This window comes from Drosophila sulfurigaster, chromosome 2R, assembly GCF_023558435.1.
Source record: "Drosophila sulfurigaster albostrigata strain 15112-1811.04 chromosome 2R, ASM2355843v2, whole genome shotgun sequence".
NCBI lineage: Eukaryota > Metazoa > Arthropoda > Insecta > Diptera > Drosophilidae > Drosophila > Drosophila sulfurigaster.
The window spans coordinates 20040944-20063221 of NC_084882.1; the positions used below are offsets into that span (position 1 = coordinate 20040944).

The window sequence follows — 22278 nt, forward strand, 5'->3', positions numbered from 1 at the left end:
GCAGTCAACATATACATAAATATGTTTGTCTATTATTTGATGGATACAAATGTGGCATAGATATAATGCATGTTATAAAATAATAATTCTCTAGTAGTAGGCGCGTCGTGGATTATTCTGTAATTAGAGAAACCTCACTTGGTATTTCTACTTTTTTTATATTATTTTGCTTGGCTTACCAATGGGTTGGGACGAAAGCGATAGGCCAACATCATGCGCTTACGATACGCATCGTACTCATTGTCGCAATCTTCTGGCTGAGCAGCGCTGCTGACTCCCAGACCCTGATTGCCATCTCTTTGTGGTGCTCTACAAAATACACAAGTAGTTAGATCAAATTCTTAAGCTCCCTATTGGTAGTAATTACTTATTGACTGGATCGACAATGCCAGCGCCGTCTTGACCCAGACCTTGACCCTCTTTCCAGCCCAGCTTTTGCAGCATTTGGAAGCCAATGTTATCCTCCTTAAGTTTGTACTCTTTGTAATCGCTCAAATCTGGTTGTCTATTGCTCTTCTTCGCCTCGTATTGTTCCATGAATTTCTTCAGCTCTTCGGGCGGCAAAAAGTCACCAATATGGTGCTTTCCCTCGCTCTGTTTAGTCAGTGCATTCGCCCACAAATGGGTCGCCTCCATTTCAGCTGTGCGCAACTTGTGCTCCCAAGTACCACCATCAACATCCTCATCCGAATCGTATTCATACTTGAATTTGCCACCGCGAGCTAAGCGATCAATCTCCTGACGCTTGCGCATCATGTCCTGATACAACAAATTCACCTTAAAGTGCTCTTCGCACTGCTTCCATTGATCCTCCGACAGCTGAGTGGAACCATAATTAAGGCGTGCATATTGCAGTAGAGCCGGATCGCTACGTGTTATGCTGCTCAGTATGGGCTTGTTCTGATTGCCAAAACTAGTGGGAGTACCTAGAGATGAACGAACGAACGGTTGTGTAGCTGACCCAGGAACTAAGTTGCAAGTTGCCCTATGCTATGATGACATTTGCTTAAAGTGGCACCAAAAGTATTAGATTCATTCAGTGGAACTTAATTCAAATGCAAATTGAATGCTTTTCGTTTTGTATTTTTTTGGTTTTTTCTTTTTTCTAATCTTTATTTGCCACTTTTATCAATTGTCCTCCGAGCATGGCACATTACTCACTTGAGCTACTCGGTAGCTGCTCCTTCTCGCCCCAGCGGCTTTTGCGCTCCCTCTTTCGTCGCTGTCGCTGCGTCTCTCTCTCGTCTCTGTCGTCCTGATCGAGCAGCTCATTGCCTTCACCATCAGCGGCCAAGGCAGCAGCCTCCTCTTCGCGCTCCCGTCGCTCTTCATCGCTCAGCTCATTGCGGCATTCGATGCGTCGCTTAATATTGTCACGATTGCGATCCATCATACCTCGCATATACTCGTCATCCGAATCGAAATCGGCACTCATTGCCGACTCCGGGTCGTATTTATCCGCTGCTGAATTGCTGTTATTGTCCTCCTGTTGTTGCTGCTGTTGAGGCAGCGGTTGCTGCTGCTGTTGTGATAGCTGCTGCTGTTGCTCCTTGTTTAGCTGCTGCTCGCGTTGTCGCTCTGCCCGCTGGCGTCCATAATCGAGGAGTTGTGTGCGATAGCTTCGATACTGTTCGCAGCTCTTATCATAAAGAAACCTATTTTAAAATTTCAAAATAAAAAGGTAAAACAACACAATGAAAAGTGCCCAATTGCAGAAAATATACAAAGACATTATATGAGTAACTGGTATTTTTTGTTTTTGTTTTAAAGAATCCTTCGGCTTTTAATCCTCCTCCAAGTGTCTGGGTAAAGGCGACGTCAACTCACGGCCTACATACGATGTGTGATTTGGGTACAATGTGCGCAGGAGTCAGGTCTCGAGTATCATTTAACTATGCTCAAAGATAGATCGGACTCTCTAGATATTAAAGTCTCCATAGTTGTTGTTTGTCAGTGTGGTATTATCAATTTGTTGATAATTAGAATAAAAGCTATTTGAGTACTCTATTCGTCTGGCAGTTAAAATTAAAAGTAATGCTCCCACTTGCAATTAAGTTGTAAAAAAAAAAACTAAAGCAAACCTCATTTCGCTGTAATTGGAAAAACATCCCCATTTGTAACTAATTTACGAACTCGTTTTAATCTAAATTAAATAGCCCTGCGCATGATAGAATGTGCAGCTGATTTACCACAAGGCCGGATGCAATTCGCTTCTATGCAAACGTATTTTATCTTCGTAATCTTCACCATTTTCGGCGACCAGTGCGATTAGGTTTTCTATGCACGTTGGCAATTGTATGCACGTTTCTGAAAAAACTACATAAATTGCTTTAAAATCGTGCACAACGATTTGTATAATAATAATAAATTTATAAATAGGAATGAAAGTTATTAGGATATTGTGTGAATGGTGTTAGGATTTTAAGGAAAGGGAGATTTAAAAACAGGATTTGGGTTTTAATGATTTGATTTGATGAGGAATATTTGTGGAAAAACAGAACAGAACACGAAAAACATTAATTGTGAAATTATTACACACCTTGTGGCGGTGTTGTCAGCTGTGGTTGTTGTTGTTGCGACTGTTGCTGCTGTGGCAGCTCCTCGGGTTGCGTGGGAGGCGGTGGAGGTGGCGGTGGATTTACCGTTACCAGCTCGGGCAGCAATCCCAACTGTTCGCTCGGTGTGACATTCGGTATTTGGATGGCCTCCAGATTAATCTGTGGCTTTGGTATTGCATTCAAATCGAATTCTCTTGGTTGCGGTATCGCATTCAATTGATGCATTGCCGCCGCCTCGGGCGGCAATTGTGTTGGTCCCAATTGCATATAGATGGGCGTTAAGTTTGCCAACGCAATAGGCAACTGTGGCGGTGGAGGCGGCGGCGGCGGTGGCACTGCAGCCGGATGCAGTAAGTGATGTGGATGATGATGATGACCGTGGAAGAAAGCCGGCATTGGCATTTGTGGTGGTCCCTGTGCCAGTAGTGTAGGATTAAACGCAAACGGCGGTGGTGGTGGCGGTGGGCCAGGCAAACTAAATGCCAGAGGATTGGGTGCTGTATTCGCGACAGTCATGCTGCCAGCCATGGAGGTGGCGATGACCGCAGCCGCTGCACTCGTTGCTATTGTGCTGACAACCTGCTCAATTGGCTGCTGTGGACTGTTGTTCTCGCCACTTGGCGAGTCAATGGCATTGTTTTCTTCGCTGCTGCAGGGAATAAATGTATGTGAGTCGAGATTTTTCAGTTGGCTGGCGTACATATGGATATCGCTTACCTAGTAGGCACCACTATAATGGGTGGCGCTGGCTTGGGCTGTTCGTGTTTTTCCAGTATCTTTTTAAAGTTCTCCAGAAAGGAACCATCGTTACAAAACGTATTCTTCACCTTGGGCGGAGGCTGCTCGACATTGGGTTGTGGCAGCTGCTGCCGCTTAAGGCTAAATGTGATTTTACCCGTCTTTCCGGTAAAACTGTTTAATGTCTTGGGCGTTAAGTCGTCACCTGTTCTTCCCTTTCCAACTCCAACGCCCGTTTGATCGCCATTCTCCGTTTCCAGCGCATCGCCTGCTTCTTCCTCAGCAGTCCCAGAGCACTGTGGTGTTGTTAGCACCTCTTCTGGCTCTTTTTCGTGCTCCTCATCGTGCTCATCCTGTTCGGTAGCAGCAGCAGGCGTTGTCACTGGTAGCAGCGTTTCCATCGTTTTCATTTGAGCTGCCAAAGATTGGGCAGCGGCGACGGCTTTCGCCAGCTGCGCTGTCCTCTGTTTTTCGAGTATCTCTTGTCGCTTCTTGGCAATTATCTCCTCCTGTTTGCTCATTTGCGCAAAGCGATCAATGCGATGATTACGTTGCGCCATACCTTTGCTGTTTTCTGCTCCGAGTGCTTATATAAAACCTTGCTGTCTGTCTCTTTAGATAGTTTTGTTCCCACGGCAAGTAAAAAGTTTTCATATAAAAAGTTTCCAAGAATGGCCACTCTATGCAAAAAGCAGTGTGACCGCTGCTCGCAAAATACCAAATAATTCTAAAATGTTCTCTGGCAACCAAAATACTAAAATCGCTTTGGCTTGTATGATTTTTATTAAATTTTTCGTTTTTGTAAACACATAATTATAAGGGAAGCTATTTGGTTACTTGGTTGTTCATTTGGGGAACGCTTTTAAGTTTTTTATACTCCAAATATGTGTAATAAACTTTGTAAACAATGGATAGGATTATGTTATTCCGAAATACATTTCACATATATAGTAGTTAAACATTTAGAAAAACACTTAATATTGGCAGTGTGTTAAATGATCGAAATAAATTGAAATTTTAAATTCTGAATTTTCGCACAACATTCACTTAAAGTGAAATATTTTTGTAAATAGGTTACGTTTTACATGTATATTTAGATAATTGATAATAAGTGTATCTAAATGCGCCTAAAAATACAAACTGTTATTAATTCGATTATGTTTGTTTTACATAAAAATAGAGGAGAATAAATTAGTTCGTAATATATGAATTGATTTCTTTAAATTTATCTAAGTAAATTTAGGTACTATTAATCCTTGCATCATATCAAAACTATTTCCGTCAGGTTGAACAGTCTCGATCGCTCCATTTGCTAGTCTCACTTTTAAGAACCCATAATCGTCAATTCCAACAACGGTGGCTTCTTTTTCTTGATCATTTTGAAGGCATATCTTAATGCTCTGTTCGCTTTAAAGGAAAGAAATAAACATTGTAAATCTGTTTTGGTTTAGTCAATTAAATTTACCTATGCAGCCAAAGTTCATAGTACAGTTCGTAAAACGATTTGAAATTGCCGTTTTGTACATCAGCCAAAAGTCTTTCAATTTCATTGAAGACCAAGGCAATAAACTGTTCGTACTTAAGCAATGGTAATTTCACTTCAGGCATTCGCACATTATAGTCCCTTATCATATCGTTTATGCAAACCGTTGGCTTTGAATTGTTTAGATTAATGCCACAGCCAATGTTCACTATTGCTAGCGAACCCAATAAAGTGGTATTGACGACAAGTCCGCCAATCTTGTTATTGCCATTTGCAATAATATCATTTGGCCATTTTAAGGCTATATCCAGCACCTGCAAAATAGCGGTAATGTTGGTATATTTTTGAGTCGTTACTTAATGGTTAAATAGGTAAGGTCACACTATTTGATTGCATGTGATGGCAGACAAACAATCAGCTGATTAATTATTGATATGAAGGAAAGGTATTAAATTGTGAAATTATAATAAACAAAATAACAAATACATTATTACAATTATCGTATTGTTTGTAATTAGTAATAAATTAAGTATAAAAAGGCAAAGTGATTAATTGGAGGGCTTGTACACTCGATAGCTGTGACATATACATATCGATAACTCCGACGATAGTTTAGCAGCTCTACTACTTGGGTGTAGAGAAATTCCGTGCGTGCAGCAACAACACAACGAGCGAGCACCCGTTCTGTCTGCCCCCCAAAAAAAATAGAAAACCAAACGAAACGAAGAACTATAAAAATTATCGCGTTTTTTTCGGTTTAGCAAAGCGGAAGCTTGCAAGCTATTCGCATTTAAACTACAACTGTGTGTGTGTGCATGTGTGTTTAAGCTGAAAGCAAAAAGTGCGACAGAATGTGTGGTGTCGAATGTGATGGAGGAGGAAATCACAAACGCTGATAATAAAAACGCGTCTGAAAAAATCAATCAGTTTTTCTTTTTTCTTAATGCTGCTGTAAAAGGGGCGCGCGGGCGGGCGACACAACAAAAATGAGCAGCAGCGCCGCCGCCGCCCAGCTGACTGCGTCGTCAGTCAGCAGCAGCAGCAGCAACAACAATTCAACAACGACGACGAGTGAAAGCAATCTTATCATCATACAGGATATGATTGAGCTGTCGGCCAACCATCTGGAAGGATTGCGCACGCAATGTTCGACAACAGCCACGCTCACACAACAGGAGATACGCTGCCTGGAGTCCAAGCTGGTGCGCTACTTCTCCGAGCTGCTGTTGACCAAAACACGGCTCAACGAACGTATACCCGCCAACGGTTTGCTGCCCCATCATCAGGCGACGGGCAGCAGTGAGTTGAGGCAATGGTTGCGTGTTGTGGGCTTGAGTCCCGAGTCGCTAGCGTCGTGTTTAAGTCGACTGACAACGCTGGAGGAGACCTTGCAGCTAAGCGACGAAGAACTGAAACAGCTGCTCGCCAATAATCCCAGTCATCAATTGGACGAGGAGATGCGTCGTCTAACCAAAGCGCTGCACAATCTACGCAAGTGCATGGAGACTATTGAGAGTTCCCCAAGTGGGAACGTGGACCCGGAGCAATGGCATTGGGACTCTTGGGATCGACCGCATGCGGCGCCAACGCATCACATGCATCATCGCGGCAGCATTGGCAACATTGGCCTGGGCGGGGCACTGAGCACATCATCGCCGCGTGCGCATCATCGACAGCATCCGCATAGCAATCTGAAGGCAACCAAGGTGACGACGCAGCAGCAGCAACAACAACAGCAACAGCAGCCACTGACTGGTTCACAGTTGACCTTAACGTTGACGCCATCGCCACCCAACTCGCCCTTTACGCCGAGCCACGCCTCCGGCACCGCCTCTGCAAGTGGCACTCCGCAGCGCACACGCAGCTCTGCCACATCAGCTGGTGCAACAGCAGCGTTAACAACTGTGGGCACGCCACCGCCTGCGAAAAAACATCAAACGCTGCTGATGCAACACACTACAAGCAGCGCCTCGGACAGCAGCAGCATCGTGGGCGGTAGCAGCAGCGGCGCAGAGCAACCGCCACGTCCGCCACGCAATCGCCTGCCCACAGATCCCAGTCCCGATAGCCACAGTTCGACCAGCTCCACGGACATCTATGTGGACTCGGTGAACAGTAGCAGCAATGTGTTGCTGGTGCCACCGTCACCGGGTGTTGCTCACGTGGGCATGGGACACACGATCAAGCATCGTTTCAGCAAATGGTTTTGCTTCATGGCCACCTGCAAGTTGTGCCAGAAACAGATGCTGAGCCATGGTCTCAGGTGCATCGATTGCAAGTACATTTGCCACAAATCCTGCGCCCCTCATGTGCCGCCATCGTGCGGCTTGCCACCGGAATATGTGCACGAGTTTCGGCAGACGCAGGTGGGCGGCCGTTGGGATGCAACGCAACTGGGTGTGGCTGGCAATAGCAAGGCGTCGCCGGTGCTGAGGAAGAACACACTGGGCAAGCCACAACAGTTGCAGCAACATCAGTTGCAACAGCACGGCGACAGTAGCTCGCCCAGCTCCAGCTGCACAAGCTCCACACCTAGCAGTCCAGCACTGTTCCAGCAACAACAGCAGCAGCAGCATCAACAGTTGCTGGTGTCGACGCCAACTGGCTGCCATCCGAAGCCATTGCCAGCACTGCCAACACAGCAGCAACATCCACAACAACAACAGCAGCCGCATAGTCAATTCAACTTCCCCAACGTGACCATCACGAGCAGCAATGCGTGCAACAGCAATGCGAGCAATGCTTCACAAACGCTTATCTCCAATGAGACGACAGCGGTGGGTGTTGTTGTTGCCAGCGAATCACTGACCAATGGCAACAACAATACTAACAGCGCTCACAATGCGAACAGCAACAGCAGCAACCACAGTGGTAACAACAGTAGCAGCAGCAACAGTCACAGTCACGGCAACAGCAATAACAACAGTAACAGCAACAGTTGCAGCAACAACAGCAGCAGCTCGAACAACGGACACATTCATTCACTAACCGGCAGCCAAGTGTCCACACACTCCACAGTCTCGCAGGTGTCGAATGTGAGCAGCAGCGGCAGTGCCACCTACACGGGCAGCTTGGTCAACAGCGGCAGCTTCTTTCCACGCAAACTAAGCAATGCGGGCGTGGACAAGCGAATTCCCTTCACCAGCGAATACAGCGACACCCACAAGTCCAACGATAGCGACAAGACGGTATCGTTGTCGGGAAGCGCTAGCACTGATTCGGATCGTACGCCAGTGCGTCTGGATTCCACCGAGGATGGCGATTCGGGGCAGTGGCGACAGAATTCGATATCGCTCAAGGAATGGGACATACCCTATGGGGATCTGCATTTACTCGAACGCATTGGCCAAGGGCGCTTTGGTACCGTGCATCGTGCGCTTTGGCACGGCGATGTGGCCGTCAAGCTGCTCAATGAAGACTATCTGCAGGATGAGCATATGTTGGACTCGTTTCGCAATGAGGTGACTAATTTCAAGAAGACTCGCCACGAGAATCTGGTACTTTTCATGGGCGCCTGCATGAATCCGCCGCATCTGGCCATTGTCACGTCGCTGTGCAAGGGCAACACACTTTACACGTACATTCATCAGCGACGGGAGAAGTTTGCCATGAATCGCACCCTGTTGATTGCCCAGCAGATCGCCCAGGGAATGGGCTATTTGCATGCGCGTGACATCATACATAAGGACTTGCGCACGAAGAACATCTTCATTGAGAACGGCAAGGTGATCATCACGGATTTTGGACTGTTTAGCTCGACAAAGCTGCTGTACTGTGATATGGGATTGGGTGTGCCCCAGAACTGGTTGTGCTACCTGGCGCCAGAATTGATACGCGCTCTGCAGCCGTCCAAGCCGCGTGGCGAGTGCCTGGAATTCACCTGCTATTCGGATGTCTTCTCGTTTGGCACCGTTTGGTATGAGCTCATTTGCGGCGAGTTCACGTTCAAGGATCAGCCAGCGGAATCGGTGATTTGGCAGGTGGGACGCGGCATGAAGCAATCTCTGGCTAATCTGCAGTCGGGGCGAGATGTCAAGGATCTGCTGATGCTGTGCTGGGCATACGACAAGGAGCAGCGACCGGATTTTGCACGTCTACTCTCAATGCTTGAGCATTTGCCAAAGAAACGTTTGGCGCGCAGTCCATCGCATCCCGTCAATCTCTCGCGTTCTGCAGAGTCTGTCTTCTAAGCACACTCATACTCACATAAACAAAAACACACAGGCACAGTTTCTAATTAGCACAATTCCATGTTCTATGTAAATGTAAGCTGCACTTACACACACACACAGAGGCAAAACTCATCATGTAAACGGTGTGCGTGCAAAATGTCAAATGTGAAGTAAGAAAGCGACGCAGAGCAAAGCTCACCCCCCATCCCCATTTCACCCCCCACTATGTATGTAGCATGTACGCAACTCGACGACTCTCAAAGCAAAGTTCAAATGTGCAAAAACGAAAACAAAGCGATTACTGTAAATATAATACGAATATATCCAAAATTCTAGCAATTTACAAATGCATTGTAAAAAAGAAATATGTATATTTAATTTTAATTTTTAAAATTACATATGTATGCAAATCAAATGTTAAATTAAACACAAAGCATAATGAAAAGACACCGTTGAAATATGTATGTTTAAAGAGAACAAAAAGAAAACTTGAGAAAATGCATAATATATACTACATAGACAGACGGACAGACAGATAGAGAAACATACATAAATGAAAAGCAAGCACTGTGGCAAATCTAAATGTAAACGTAAATCAGGTGAGCAATTTTAAAATTGTTAATTATGTGTAAGCAAAGCTCTATATATCTAAACATAAACAAATATATATATAGTATATCGTATACATATATGCATATGTATACAGGTGTATATTAAATTGTGTATTGTAAATTATAAGTATATATTAGCAAACGAGTTGATGCAAAAAATAAACAAAACAAAAAAAATATATATATATATACTATACGAACAATTGTCAAAATAAAAACTATCACTTAACATAGCTGCTATTCCATGCAATCTTTTTTATTGGCCATCAAAATTAATGCAATTTCTGCAAATTGAAATTTGCTTTCCATATTCATAGCCTTCTACTGCTGTTTCTCCTATCACTCCAAATCCTTTTACTATCGATATACACTACTATCGCTTCGCATTCAACAACTATCGATTCAGACACTACTTCAATCTACTGCAACCACTACTATATCATAAATACAATGACTTGAAATACTAAAACATAAAAATACTCTTATACGCAACGAAAAATGCATTAACTTCTTATGAAATAATTTGTTTTAAATAACACACCGGATTTCAAAATGTGTTTTACAAAACTACAACTGGTATACAAACTGTGTATATCAATGTTGAAATATTTATGAGTGTTATGAAGACTACAAAAGATCTTATGATAAATGTGTAGAAACATCATTACAAATATTCTGTTGATTTTTTTTTGGGTACACTGAGGATAGTCACCTAAATGTTAAGTAGACCACAAAAGATCTTATGATACAGAAATGTGTAGAGCCATTATTGCAAGTGTGCTTTAAAGTTTTCTGGATACAAAATGGGATAGGTTTAGCACTTACCTTATATTGTGGATGGCTTCGTAGAGTGTTCACAATAGCGGCTCCAATAATGTGTTGTATCAAAGGCAGTCGGCTCCCCAATGGCGAATCTGTAGCAATGTGCAGTTGTGTGGAGAACATGGCACAACCCAAAGGACTAAGCCACTAAATGCGAAAGAAAATCAAATTTATTATTACACAACTCATTTAACGGATCTTTAAGATAGTTACCTGATTGTTGCTGCGACCCACGCCTGCAGTCTGCTGCAGTGGCAGCACAGCGATGCCATGCACCAACTCTAGATCGTTGATCACATACATCGAGCTGCTGACAACGGGCGCATAGATGACCAGGCGTCCAATGTGCTCAGTTTTCAGGTTCTGCAGAAAGTTAACATCAATCCAGGAACGGAATCATAATTATTTTTAGTTTTTTTTAAATATTAATGCAAAATTATTAAACATATTTCGAAAATTAATAGAAATTATAGTAAATGTAAATTTATATTTTTATCATTTGGAAATGGAAATTATTTATAACAATATTTTTTAAATTTTTATTTAAATATAAAATACTCATATTCGGTTAAATTATTTTTAATTTGTAAAACAACATTTTTTTTCAATTTTTAAAATAGTTTCTAAATTTTTGTTGTGTAAACTTGTAATTTTAATACAATTTGACAAACCGAATTTATTTATTGATTATTTCAAAAATTTAAAATTTGTAATTTTTGTGGAGTTATATAATAGTTTGTTATATTGAACTTAATTTTCATTTTCAATTTGTTAAGAAGAAGTTTAAGCAATTCATTTTCGTAAACTGATATATAATTCTTGTCATCTCTCTCAATAAAATTATTAAATAATAATAATATGAAAAAAATACTATTCCAGCACTTACATCAAAATAGTCCACTGTTGAGAAATCATCTGGACAGGAATGTATCAGTATAGGCAAGACGTTGGTATTTGCCGCTGGCGCCGTATCATCCTTGCCACAGAACTTCATGGTCAGCTTGGGCGTGACAATAACGTTTTCAGTGCCGCTGCAACGTGGACGCAGTTTCTCCAAAAGCTCAAATTTTGACTGCATTATAAACAATGATTAGGACTGATGGGGTAAAATATTCTTGGATATTTACCTCATGACGTCCCAAGAAATAAGCCTGTTTAAAGATGACTCCAGCAGCAGTGGGATCTGCGGATTCAGCACCTCGAACCTGGACGCCCAAATACTTGCGCAATAGATCCGTAAAGATCTCGAGACGTGTGCTCTCGTTCTGCTTGAGGATGGCGAATTTTACTTCATCAAACTCAAACTCACTGGGATTCGTCTCCAGATGAACCTGCATCAAATTTAAGAGTTTTAAATGCAATTAATTTGGGGAATGTTAAAGAAATTACCTGGGAGAAGACAGCTTTGCCGCCGCTATGCAGACTGTTGGCCAGCATCAGGCTGGGCGTGTTCCAGGTCTCTTCAGTGCCCAGCACTTTGACATCCAGCTTGTGCGTCTGACCGCTGAGATCCTTTAGTTCCATGGACCTTGGACATACTAGAGCTCTAAGCGGCGTTCGTTTCGTATTTTGGTTTTGTTTTTTTGTTTGGTTTTTTATTTTTTAGTTTTGGTTTGGTTTTTGTTAGTTTTTGTTAATGGCAAATAGGATAATAATAGTAGAGGGCGCACACATACAAGCACATACACACAGACAGCGAAGAGAGCGAGAGATAAACACAGTGGACAGCACACGAGGATAAACAGAATAATAATAATAATAAAGCAAGCCGGATTTAAATCAATTAAAACAGTTACATTTAAATTTCAAAAGAGAATTGAGTGCGTTGTACCGATAAAAAGTAGTTAAGAGTATTTTTGTGAAGAAGTACCACACATAAAAACACGATATATCAGATTGTGAATTCGATTAGAAAAACCAAAAACAAATTGAGAAAAACGCCAATTTGAGCATGAAACGTTTGAGAAACACAAAAGAGATTGGAATTAGTAAGAAAATGGTTGAGAGTACCTTAGGTAAAGTATTCGAAAAACACAATATTGAACTACATAAAAGAGTATTTACAACTGGTTTCTTCTTTCGTTTGTTCTTTATACCTATTTGAATGTAGAAACTTTGAATTGAATTGATTAGGTGCGCCTGCAAGTATGCAGCAAAAATAAAACGCATCTTGCCTAGGCGAATATCACATGCATTGGAATGAATGAAGGATCAAGTATAAAGTCGTTGTGGATTAGATAATTAGCTGTATCACACTCGGATGTTGTGGTGGGCATGTTAACTTTCATTTCAAAACAATTCCAAAACGGGGAATCACTTCGAAATCTATGGAGAATGTCTGTGAAATACAAACGCACAACTTACGGTTTACGCGAATGACTTGGACCCGCAGACTCCTCGCTGTCGGTGGAGAAGTTCTTCTTGACCGGGGAGGGTTGATAGCAAAAGATGTGATGCATCATCTTGACACGTTGCCACTTGTCGTAGGAAAACTGAACCAACTCGTGTTCTCGCACCTGCAATTAGCCGACAATCAGCAGTTACTCAATTACGATCAATGTCTAATCAAACTCACCTCTGCTGTGCGATAGTTGGGCAAGATGAAGTGCAAAATGTCCGAGCAGATACTCAACACGCGACCGCCTTGCAGAAAGTAATCGACCAAAACCTGACCAATGCCAGGAGCTACAGAGCCGCAGACTACGAGTAAAGCTGTCTGCTCAATCCAATATTTCTGTGCCGCCTGGTGTGGCGTCAATGCATAAATCGTGTACACATCGCGCTCTAGCAGCTGACGCAGTGTTGCAATCGCCGATTCTCGAGCACTGGCACTGTCCGAATAGACGAGCACATTGAGTGGCTTGCTTTCGCCTAGACTATCCTTGTTCCGACGCAACACAGGACGTGTTCGGGAGGCAGTGGCAGCAACTCCACTTGTCGGAGTAGTTGGTGGTGAATTGGGTTTGACGGCCACAAAACTTTTGCTCGGTGTTGATGTCTTTGATGGTGGCGTGGATGATCTAATTTCAACTGCTGCCTTTGGGCTATCCTGCACATCGATGGGTTGCTGGCGTTGCGTCACCTTGCTGGCTGCAATCTTCTCCAGTTCACTAGGCTTATTCAAAGGACTCTGGACAGGTGAAGGCTGCTTCAACGGCGTAGTCAACGCCTTGGCTGGTGATGTCGCCTTTGTGGTTGGCTCCACCACAGCCACCGCTTTGACTGGCGTTGTTCCACTCACAAGTGGCGGTTCAACCTGACGTTGTGGCGTCAACTCCTGCTTGGGCAAACCCGTCTTGCCTTCGGTGCGATTCTTTTGCAGCTCAAACTCGGTGGCCTGATGAGCCAGCACACTAAGTGCACGCAGATCTTTCAAATGCTTCTGCCAGCTTTCGGCATTCATGTCAATCGATGTTCTCGATTGACGCTTCACATGATTGGTCAGCAGTTCAATTGGTTGCGGTTGTCCTTCACGCTGAACAGCTACAACACCGCAACAAAAACATTTAAAAAATAATAATCAATGTTAGTTCCAGTTTAACATAATTGAGACAACTAATCAGCTACGGGCTTACACTCAATCCGCATCAGTGGCAAGTTATCATTTATGCATAAATTGTTTTGTAAAAATGTCATTATCAATAGTTTGGTGAAATGCTCAACATCCGTTTCGATGAGCACCGCCAGGTGGGAGTCAATTTTCCATGCTATTAGCTTACCGTAATCTTCAAGCTGTAAAGAGAGAAAATATATTCGATTAAATGGAAATCAATTTGATCATAGAGGGTTAACTTCGATGCACTCATTCGAGGCTTATCAGTCTGTAAATTCGGAAATGCCATTACTAATTCTGATAAGAAATGCAACTACATAAAGGTAATAGTGGATGATAACTTTTAGTCTGTTTCATTCGATCAACTGTAAACAATGCCCGTTGAAATAACCGCGCACTTCCAAGATATACAACTAAACAATTTGGTTAGAAAAATATAAAATAAAAATATAAATAATTCATCAATTATGATATATTCACAGATTGGTAGCGGTTCCTATGGAGATGTCTACGAAGCGAAATGGCAAACTCAAGGCCGGGAAAAATGTATTGCGGTGAAGATAATTCGAAACAATAGTCAAGTATCAGAGTCCGAGAAAAAGAAATGCAAAGATGATCTTCGCAGGGAAATTAGCAATCTACAAAAGTTCTACCATACGAATATTGTACAATTATATGGAGTATCTAAGGATGGGAACAACAGAATTTGTCTACTTCTGGAGCATGCAGACTGCGGATCACTTCACTATTTTTTACATGTTACAAAAAAGAAAAAAGTCACTGTTGTTCACAAGCTAAATTGGATGGTCCAATGTGCCAGGGTAAATACTTAATATTATTAAATTTGTATTACTGATATAACTCGTATAATTCGTACTGAAATAATTCGAATAACGTTCATTCCAGGCTTTGGAGTACTTGCATCAAAATAAAACATTTCATCGTGATCTCAAGCCGCAAAACATGTTGCTTTACCACAATTATTGTACATTAAAGCTATGTGATTTCGGGACAGTGAAACAAATCAGAACCAATAATACAACCGGAACTGGTACTTATGGTTATATGGCTCCAGAAGTTGCAGTAAGTGCTTTATTCTAGATAAGATTATGATTTAGTACATAATTTATTTTCAAAGGATGCAAGCAGAAAATACACCGAAATATGTGATGTTTTTAGCTATGGCATTGTTTTCTGGGAAGTAATGTCTAGGAAAAAACCGTTCTATGATTCTGAAATTAAGGATCCAATATCCATTCAGAAAAACCTTCTCCAAGGTAAAACAAAAAAATACTTATGTGCAGTATTACTTATTTTTTCATCGCTCTAGGTAAACGTCCCAATATACAAGATATGAAGTTAAATAAAGATTTCAATTACCTAATTAAATTAATTGAATTGTGCTGGAACACTAAAGCCGATATGCGACCATCTATGCGAAGTATCGCCAATGGCTTAACAAACATTTTAATTTAATTTTGTGTTGATTAAATCGTGTTGAGACATATGTATGTGCTCTATGAATAAAGCTAAACATCTATAGAAGACACTCGCGTTGCTTATCAATTCAAATGGCTAAAAAACATTTTAAAGATAAGCTGTTATCAAACTGCAATTCATTCAATGCCTTGTGCTTTATAGCTTACACTTCCGTTAAACGCGGAACTAGTTTAACGATTACAGTGAAAACTCTACTAGCCGAACATTCACCAACAAGCGAATTTCGTACGGTTCAAAGATTACTTAATTTTTTGTTGGATCTATTTCACCACAGTCCTTATTGCTTATAATAGTATTATTTTGTAGTTAAACTAATTTCAATTAAAAATAAAAATAAGTTTTAATAAATGTATAATAAATTAATTTCCTATAACACCATTGTTTTCTGTATCTAATATTTTGAATGCGGTACTACACCGATATACCACATATACCATTTGGTATATTTTTAGTATTTTTGCAGTATATTTGGTATATTTTGAGAATAATACCGCAAAATATATTGCTTTTATTTAAAATGGGTAGCGGGTATCTCACAGTCGAGTACACTCGACTGTAGCTTTCCTTCTTGTTCTATTATGGATTCATACTTTAACGACGACCATGTCAGCGAGAAATAACTATCCGTTAAGAATTTTCTTTAAAAATAAACATATTTCATTATACAACGGCTTACGTTTCAGAGAGACGTGAACCCGACACAATAAACTTTACGTTTTAGCAATCCCGCCATTATCACTTTAAAATTTCATTGTGAATGACAAACTTTTTATTGTCGGACGTAAAATTATCGAAACAACTTGGAATAGAAATTGATGATGCCAGATGAATGGCAGGTGTGACCACTCAAACCAGCTGACAGTGTAACACGCGCAGTCACACTGATTTAGCTTTTTCCCTCGTGTTGGTCACTCTGAATGTTCTATGATATAAATGTTCTACATTCTCTAAGAGCTCATAAGTGCACAGTCACATTGGCCAATGTAAAAACCCATAAGAAAAAAAGTCGGTTCGAAACGTAAAAAAACTGAGTGCAGTGGAAAAAGGCTATTGTTCAATAAAAGAAAGAGAGCGTAAAAATTAAATTCTAAATTAAAAGTGACATAATCGAAATAGCACAGAGATAAGAGAGGGAAACACTGAACACAATTATGGAGATAAGCTATGCTGATATAACTTGTTTGGAGATGGTAAGAGTAAATAGGCATTGCAAATAAATTAATAACTTAATGTTATTCGATTTTACACAATAGATTGATGGTGGTGCCTTTGGTGATGTGTTCAAGGCAATTTGGAATTCTAAAGGGTTAAAAATTGCTGTGAAAAAAATAAAAATCCCTTCAGAAGAAGAAGAAATGAAAGTCCAAAGAGAAATCCAAAATCTGAAAGCTTTGGAACATACAAATATTGTCAAATTATACGGCTTTTCTAAAGATCCTGAAAATAAAATATGTATAGTTTTGGAGTATGCAGAATGTGGATCGCTGTATAAGTATTTGCATCAAACTCAATACCACATTCCCAATGACCTTAAGATAGATTGGATGCTTCAATGCGCCGAGGTGAGTTTTTTTTTTTACCTTCATGCCAGCGATTACTTTAGTTTCGTACTCTTTATAGGGAATGGATTATTTGCATGGAAAAAACACATTCCATAGGGATCTTAAAACAAAAAACCTGTTGCTTTTCGACCAATATCGTAGATTGAAAATATGTGACTTTGGCACTGTGAAACAAATCACAACAACTAATACAGACTCGATTGGAACAGCTGGTTATATGGCACCTGAAGTTGGCGTAAGTTTTCAATATATGATCAAAATTATTACTTAGTTGATATATATTATTCCAGGAATCGAGGAGATATACGGAAAAGTGCGATGTTTATAGCTTTGGTATTGTTTTCTGGGAAGTACTGGCGCAAAAGAAACCCTTTGAACATTATGAGAGCCGTCCTAGACTGGTCCTAATGAATATGGTTTCTAAAGGTAATCAAAATTTAAAAACATAGCACTTCTGTATTAATTGTATATTCCCGCAGGTGTACGTCCGGATATGAGCGATATAGAGGAACATGAGGACACGGACAACTTAAAACCAATAATTAAAATGTGCTGGGAACCTCAGCCTGAGAGACGTCTGACTATGAAGAGAGTGGTTTATCTTATAAACAATCACAAAAAAAACATGTTATATCGTGTATAAACAGAGTCTATATAGTGGCACCCATCTTTTATTCAACACATTGTAGAATTATTCGCAATTTCAAAATAAATACATTGTTAATTATTATCTACCCAATGCGTAGATATAATTTTTAATATATTAATTTCAGTATCGCCAACAAACATTTTAATTTAATTTTGTGTCGATTAAATCGTGTTGAGACATATGTATGTGCTCTATGAATAAAGTTAAACATCTATAGTATACACTCGCATTGCTTATCAATTCAAATGGCTAAATAACATTTTAAAGATAAGCTGTTATCAAACTGCAATTCATTCAATGCCTTGTGCTTTATAGCTTACACTTCCGTTAAACGCGGAACTAGTTAACGATTACAGTGAAAACTCTACTAGCCGAACATTCACCAACAAGCGAATTTCGTACGGTTCAAAGATTACTTAATTTTTTTTTTGGATCTATTTCACCACAGTTCTTAATAGTATTATTTTGTAGTTAAACTAATTTCAATTAAAATTAAAAATAAGTTTTAATAAATGTATAATAAATTATTTTCCTATAACACCATTGTTTTCTGTATCTAATATTTTGAATGCGGTACTACACCGATATACCACATATACCATTTGGTATATTTTTAGTATTTTTGGAGTATATTTGGTATATTTTGAGAATAATACCGCAAAATATATTGCTTTTATTTAAAATGGGTAGCGGGTATCTCACAGTCGAGTACACTCGACTGTAGCTTTCTTACTTGTTATATTATGGATTCATACTTTAACGACGACCATGTCAGCGAGAAATATTTATCAGTTACGAATTTTCTTTAAAAGTGGAAATTAGGAACAAGAACAATTTGTAATTTGATTACTGATTATCTATATCTGTTTCAATTAAACATATTTCATTATACAACGGCTTACGTTTCAGAGAGACGTGAACCCTACACAATAAACTTTACGTTTTAGCAATCCCGCCATTATCACTTTAAAATTTCATTGTGAATGACAAACTTTTTATTGTCGGACGTAAAATTATCGAAACAACTTGGAATAGAAATTGTTGATGCCAGATGAATGGCAGGTGTGACCGCTCAAACCAGCTGACAGTGTCGCACGCGCAGTCACACTGATCTAGCTTTTTCCCTCGTGTTGGTCACTCTGATTGTTCTATGATACATACATATGTTCTACATTCTCTAAGAGCTCATAAGTGTACAGTCACATTGGCCAATGTAAAACCCATAAGAAAAAAAGTAGGTTCGAAACGTAAAAAAAACTGGGTGCAGTGGAAAAAGGCTATTGTTCAATAAAAGAAAGAGAGCGTAAAAATTAAATTCTAAATTAAAAGTGGCAGAATCGAAATAGCACAGAGATAAGAGAGGGAAACACTGAACACAATTATGGAGATAAGCTATGCTGATATAACTTGTTTGGAGATGGTAAGAGTAAATAGGCATTGCAAATAAATTAATCACTTAATGTTATTCGATTTTACACAATAGATTGATGGTGGTACCTTTGGTGATGTGTTCGAGGCAATTTGGAATTCTAAAGGGTTAAAAATTGCTGTGAAAAAAATAAGAATCCCTTCAGAAGAAGAAGAAGAAATGAAAGTCCAAAGAGAAATCCAAAATCTGAAAGATTTGGAACATACAAATATTGTCAAATTATACGGCTTTTCTAAAGATCCTGAAAATAAAATATGCATAGTTTTGGAGTATGCAGAATGTGGATCGCTGTATAAGTATTTGCATCAAACTCAATACCACATTCCTAATGACCTTAAGATAGATTGGATGCTTCAATGCGCCGAGGTGAGTTTTTTTTTACCTTCATGCCAGCGATTACCTTAGTTTCGTACTCTTTATAGGGAATGGAGTATTTGCATGAAGAAAAAACATTCCATAGGGATCTTAAGACAAAAAACCTGTTGCTTTTCAACCAATATCGTACATTGAAAATATGTGACTTTGGCACAGTGAAAGAAATCACAACAATTAATACAGAATTGACTGGAACTTGTGGTTATATGGCACCTGAAGTTTGCGTAAGTTTTTAATATATGATCAAAATTATTATTTCGTTTATATGTATGTATTATTCTAGGAAAATAATGGGAAATATACGGAAAAGTGCGATGTTTTTAGCTTTGGTATAGTTTTGTGGGAAGTACTGGCAAGAAAGAAGCCCTTTTACAATTATGAGAACATAAATGAACTGGCCCTACTCAATAAGGTTTGCAAAGGTAATCAAAATTTAAAAATATATAGCACTTCTGTATTAATTGTATATGCCCGCAGGTGCACGTCCGAAGATCAGCGATATAGAGGAACATGAGGACACGGACAACTTAAAACCAATATTTAAAATGTGCTGGCAACATGAGCCTGAGAGACGTCTGACTATGAAGAAAGTGGTTTGTATTATAAAAAATCACAAAAAAAACATGTTATATCGTGTATAAACAGAGTCTATATAGTGGCACCCATCTTTTATTCAACACATTGTAGAATTATTCGCAATTTCAAAATAAATACATTTATAATTATTATTATTTGTAACCCAATGGGTATTTTTAGATATAATTTGATCAATATAATATATGTATCTTTACAAATGATAAACATAAAAGTAAAACCTATTTTTCAATTGATAGCATTTGCTAAAATATGTAAATACTATTATGAAAAAAGAGCATGTTGCAAAAAGTTAGCAAATCTTTTTCCGCACTATTAATTTTTTGTTATCTATGGTTATTGAACAAAAACTTTTTTTGTTATGTAAATATCAATTTCTGGATTGTATTTTTGAAAAGAATGCAAGATGTCGAATTAGCGAGAGTAAAATAAAAGCTTCTCACAAATAATTTTAATTGCCACTGAATCTATATACCCTTTAAGCCGAAATAAGCCGGTAAACACACGCGGAAGCGCTGATAAGTCGCTACTTAGACAAAACCTGTGTTGACCCGACTGAACCCAAATTATTTCATTCCACGAATTCTACAGAAATCACGCCAAAGTTGGCAAACCCAAAAAACATTGATCGACTTACCCGAACCGCTTTGGTGTTTGTAGTTTGTAGACTGCCGGCATCCCGCTGCACTTCGATCTGCGATTCAACGAGGAGATGCAAATGCTGCGACTTATCGGGCGATAGTGTGATGCGGGGCAATGGCTGTTGCTGCTGTTGAGCATCTGTAGGCGTGGTAGTTGGCGTTGCGGTGTCTGAGGCGTGGGCAAAGGGCAGCAGACTGGGCGCGTTGGGGAAGCTAATCCATGGCGTAATTTGCACCGCTTGCAAGGGACGCAGACAGCAACCGCGTTGGTTGCCATGCAACCACAATATATCCGTGACCTTGGCCGCATTACGATTACCGCATAGTTCCGAGCTGGCAAATGTTGGATCTGCACACATACACAAAGTATTATTTGTTGCTTCAATAAAATTGTACATTTATGTGTATGTATGTGTGTTCTTCCTACTCACCGAACCCATCATCGTTGCCAGTTTGAAGCGTGTAGAACGCAATGCTCGATGATTGCGCCAACTGCTCTGCAATTTTGTTGCATGCTCTTTGGATTCGCCAGGACTGCACCAAAGTGGCGCTCACGTAATATAGTGTCAACATATTTGCAACTTAAAAGAAACAATAAGCGGCAACACGGCAGTTTTAATTTGCTATTATTGTTGTTGTGGCCATTACACACACACGCACATGAGAGACGAGATATGCACACTGAAAATACGCACGACAAGTTCTCGGGCACTATATAAAATCAATTTGCCGTGTCGTAATTTTTGTGTGTTGTGCAAAATTGAATTTGCATTTATCACTGCTGGAGCGCTTGCTTCCTTGCCAACCAACCAACAACTGTTTGACACACTTTTCTCATTTCGCTATGTCATGACATTTATTGTTGATTACTTTTACACGCACATTCGATGAGACGACGCGACGCTTCGCTTTGCTCCCCGTGTAAAAGCTTATCAACTGTAGAAGAGGGTGTTTTGATAAGAATGCAAGTCATTCACAGTGATACGTAATAAAAAACAGCTGTTAGGTTAGCGTTGGCCAAGAGCTTACACACCACTTTGTTTACAACATTGTTGTTGCTTGTAGAACATACGGAAACTCAGCCGGCGAGCTTTTAAAAAATTTTGATGTTTTTAAAATTATTTTTGGGGTATTATATTAACGAATATATTTAAATTTTCTAGCAACTGCTACTTGTAATTTGCAAAAAATATTCGATACTTGTATGTTCTCCATCAAAAAAATTGTCATTCACAGCGAAAGTTATCATAATAATGGCGGGTGCTTAAAAGCACATTATCAATATAAATAATAAAATAACATTTTCAAAATCTTGCTATTGGATTACGATTAAAAAAATAATTGAAATATCTTCCGAAGATTACAATAATTATGCTGTGTGCTTTTTTAAGCTTAAAGGTAAAAATACCAAAAAATACTAGCAGCTATCGTCATGCTATCGTTTCAGTTTGAGCATCTACAGCTCTCAAAAGCTAAACTGTACACTCACGTTTTCAAATCTAATAAATTTTGAATGTTGCCTTTGATGAGTAAATACGTTTTCAATTAAACGATTAAGCTTAGGGATTTCATTTTGGTAGCTTAGCTGTAG

The 22278-nt window shown here is 39.8% G+C and overlaps 6 protein-coding genes across 13 annotated transcripts; 4 read left to right on the forward strand and 2 right to left on the reverse strand.

Annotated features, from left to right (window-relative positions):
- Nucleotides 1-61: 61 nt before the first annotated feature.
- On the reverse strand, nucleotides 62-4000 carry LOC133836214 (SURP and G-patch domain-containing protein 1). 7 transcript variants are annotated; one of them, XM_062266577.1, is made up of 7 exons: nucleotides 3276-4000; nucleotides 2540-3204; nucleotides 2190-2307; nucleotides 1162-1655; nucleotides 368-926; nucleotides 180-309; nucleotides 62-117 (listed from the first exon to the last, which is right to left on the reverse strand). In XM_062266577.1, exons 1-7 carry the CDS (start codon nucleotides 3854-3856, stop codon nucleotides 91-93), a joined length of 2574 nt encoding a protein of 857 aa, XP_062122561.1. In that variant the 5' UTR covers nucleotides 3857-4000; the 3' UTR covers nucleotides 62-90. The 7 variants fall into 7 exon arrangements, with proteins under 7 accessions (XP_062122561.1, XP_062122559.1, XP_062122560.1 ...); XM_062266575.1 differs by having other exon boundaries at nucleotides 2190-2316; XM_062266576.1 differs by having other exon boundaries at nucleotides 2540-3207.
- Nucleotides 4001-4058: 58 nt separating this feature from the next.
- Nucleotides 4059-21618, reverse strand: LOC133836212 (biotin--protein ligase). Of its 2 annotated transcripts, none has more exons than XM_062266572.1 (12): nucleotides 21119-21618; nucleotides 20684-21036; nucleotides 13960-14116; nucleotides 12960-13867; nucleotides 12749-12900; nucleotides 11774-11930; nucleotides 11512-11715; nucleotides 11271-11456; nucleotides 10598-10747; nucleotides 10388-10531; nucleotides 4762-5093; nucleotides 4059-4703 (listed from the first exon to the last, which is right to left on the reverse strand). In XM_062266572.1, the coding sequence occupies exons 1-12, from the start codon at nucleotides 21258-21260 to the stop codon at nucleotides 4526-4528; spliced, it is 3063 nt and encodes a 1020-aa protein (XP_062122556.1). In that variant the 5' UTR covers nucleotides 21261-21618; the 3' UTR covers nucleotides 4059-4525. The 2 variants fall into 2 exon arrangements, with proteins under 2 accessions (XP_062122556.1, XP_062122557.1); XM_062266573.1 differs by having other exon boundaries at nucleotides 4060-4703; nucleotides 11774-11912.
- On the forward strand, nucleotides 5439-9425 carry LOC133836211 (kinase suppressor of Ras 2). The gene has a single exon (XM_062266571.1). The coding sequence runs from the start codon at nucleotides 5766-5768 to the stop codon at nucleotides 8967-8969; it is 3204 nt and encodes a 1067-aa protein (XP_062122555.1). The 5' UTR covers nucleotides 5439-5765; the 3' UTR covers nucleotides 8970-9425.
- Nucleotides 14261-15450, forward strand: LOC133836218 (mitogen-activated protein kinase kinase kinase 7-like). Its single transcript, XM_062266585.1, has 5 exons — nucleotides 14261-14362; nucleotides 14420-14758; nucleotides 14844-15020; nucleotides 15076-15214; nucleotides 15268-15450. Exons 1-5 carry the CDS (start codon nucleotides 14312-14314, stop codon nucleotides 15411-15413), a joined length of 852 nt encoding a protein of 283 aa, XP_062122569.1. The 5' UTR covers nucleotides 14261-14311; the 3' UTR covers nucleotides 15414-15450.
- LOC133836221 (mitogen-activated protein kinase kinase kinase 7-like) lies at nucleotides 16393-17657 on the forward strand. The gene is made up of 5 exons (XM_062266587.1): nucleotides 16393-16627; nucleotides 16691-16999; nucleotides 17058-17234; nucleotides 17290-17425; nucleotides 17479-17657. Exons 1-5 carry the CDS (start codon nucleotides 16589-16591, stop codon nucleotides 17640-17642), a joined length of 825 nt encoding a protein of 274 aa, XP_062122571.1. The 5' UTR covers nucleotides 16393-16588; the 3' UTR covers nucleotides 17643-17657.
- Nucleotides 18918-20108, forward strand: LOC133836219 (mitogen-activated protein kinase kinase kinase 7-like). The gene is made up of 5 exons (XM_062266586.1): nucleotides 18918-19068; nucleotides 19132-19443; nucleotides 19500-19676; nucleotides 19736-19874; nucleotides 19930-20108. The coding sequence occupies exons 1-5, from the start codon at nucleotides 19030-19032 to the stop codon at nucleotides 20091-20093; spliced, it is 831 nt and encodes a 276-aa protein (XP_062122570.1). The 5' UTR covers nucleotides 18918-19029; the 3' UTR covers nucleotides 20094-20108.
- Nucleotides 21619-22278: the final 660 nt, after the last annotated feature.

Coding starts and splice junctions, on each gene's coding strand:
- LOC133836214 (XM_062266574.1), bottom strand. CDS start 3,856: ATGGCGCAACGTAATCATCGCATTGATCGCTTTGCGCAAATGAGCAAA. Junction 927..1,161: donor GCAGCTACCGAGTAGCTCAA/GTGAGTAATGTG, acceptor GTTCATCTCTAG/GTACTCCCACTAGTTTTGGC. Junction 118..179: donor GCTTTCGTCCCAACCCATTG/GTAAGCCAAGCA, acceptor CTCTAATTACAG/AATAATCCACGACGCGCCTA.
- LOC133836211 (XM_062266571.1), top strand. CDS start 5,766: ATGAGCAGCAGCGCCGCCGCCGCCCAGCTGACTGCGTCGTCAGTCAGC.
- LOC133836218 (XM_062266585.1), top strand. CDS start 14,312: ATGCCCGTTGAAATAACCGCGCACTTCCAAGATATACAACTAAACAAT. Junction 14,363..14,419: donor ATATACAACTAAACAATTTG/GTTAGAAAAATA, acceptor ATATATTCACAG/ATTGGTAGCGGTTCCTATGG. Junction 15,021..15,075: donor ATATGGCTCCAGAAGTTGCA/GTAAGTGCTTTA, acceptor TTATTTTCAAAG/GATGCAAGCAGAAAATACAC.
- LOC133836221 (XM_062266587.1), top strand. CDS start 16,589: ATGGAGATAAGCTATGCTGATATAACTTGTTTGGAGATG. Junction 17,000..17,057: donor GGATGCTTCAATGCGCCGAG/GTGAGTTTTTTT, acceptor TACTCTTTATAG/GGAATGGATTATTTGCATGG. Junction 17,235..17,289: donor ATATGGCACCTGAAGTTGGC/GTAAGTTTTCAA, acceptor ATATTATTCCAG/GAATCGAGGAGATATACGGA.
- LOC133836219 (XM_062266586.1), top strand. CDS start 19,030: ATGGAGATAAGCTATGCTGATATAACTTGTTTGGAGATG. Junction 19,069..19,131: donor ATATAACTTGTTTGGAGATG/GTAAGAGTAAAT, acceptor TTTACACAATAG/ATTGATGGTGGTACCTTTGG. Junction 19,677..19,735: donor ATATGGCACCTGAAGTTTGC/GTAAGTTTTTAA, acceptor GTATTATTCTAG/GAAAATAATGGGAAATATAC.
- LOC133836212 (XM_062266572.1), bottom strand. CDS start 21,260: ATGTTGACACTATATTACGTGAGCGCCACTTTGGTGCAGTCCTGGCGA. Junction 11,931..12,748: donor CCAAGTCATTCGCGTAAACC/GTAAGTTGTGCG, acceptor AACGCCGCTTAG/AGCTCTAGTATGTCCAAGGT. Junction 10,532..10,597: donor TGGGTCGCAGCAACAATCAG/GTAACTATCTTA, acceptor TTTCGCATTTAG/TGGCTTAGTCCTTTGGGTTG.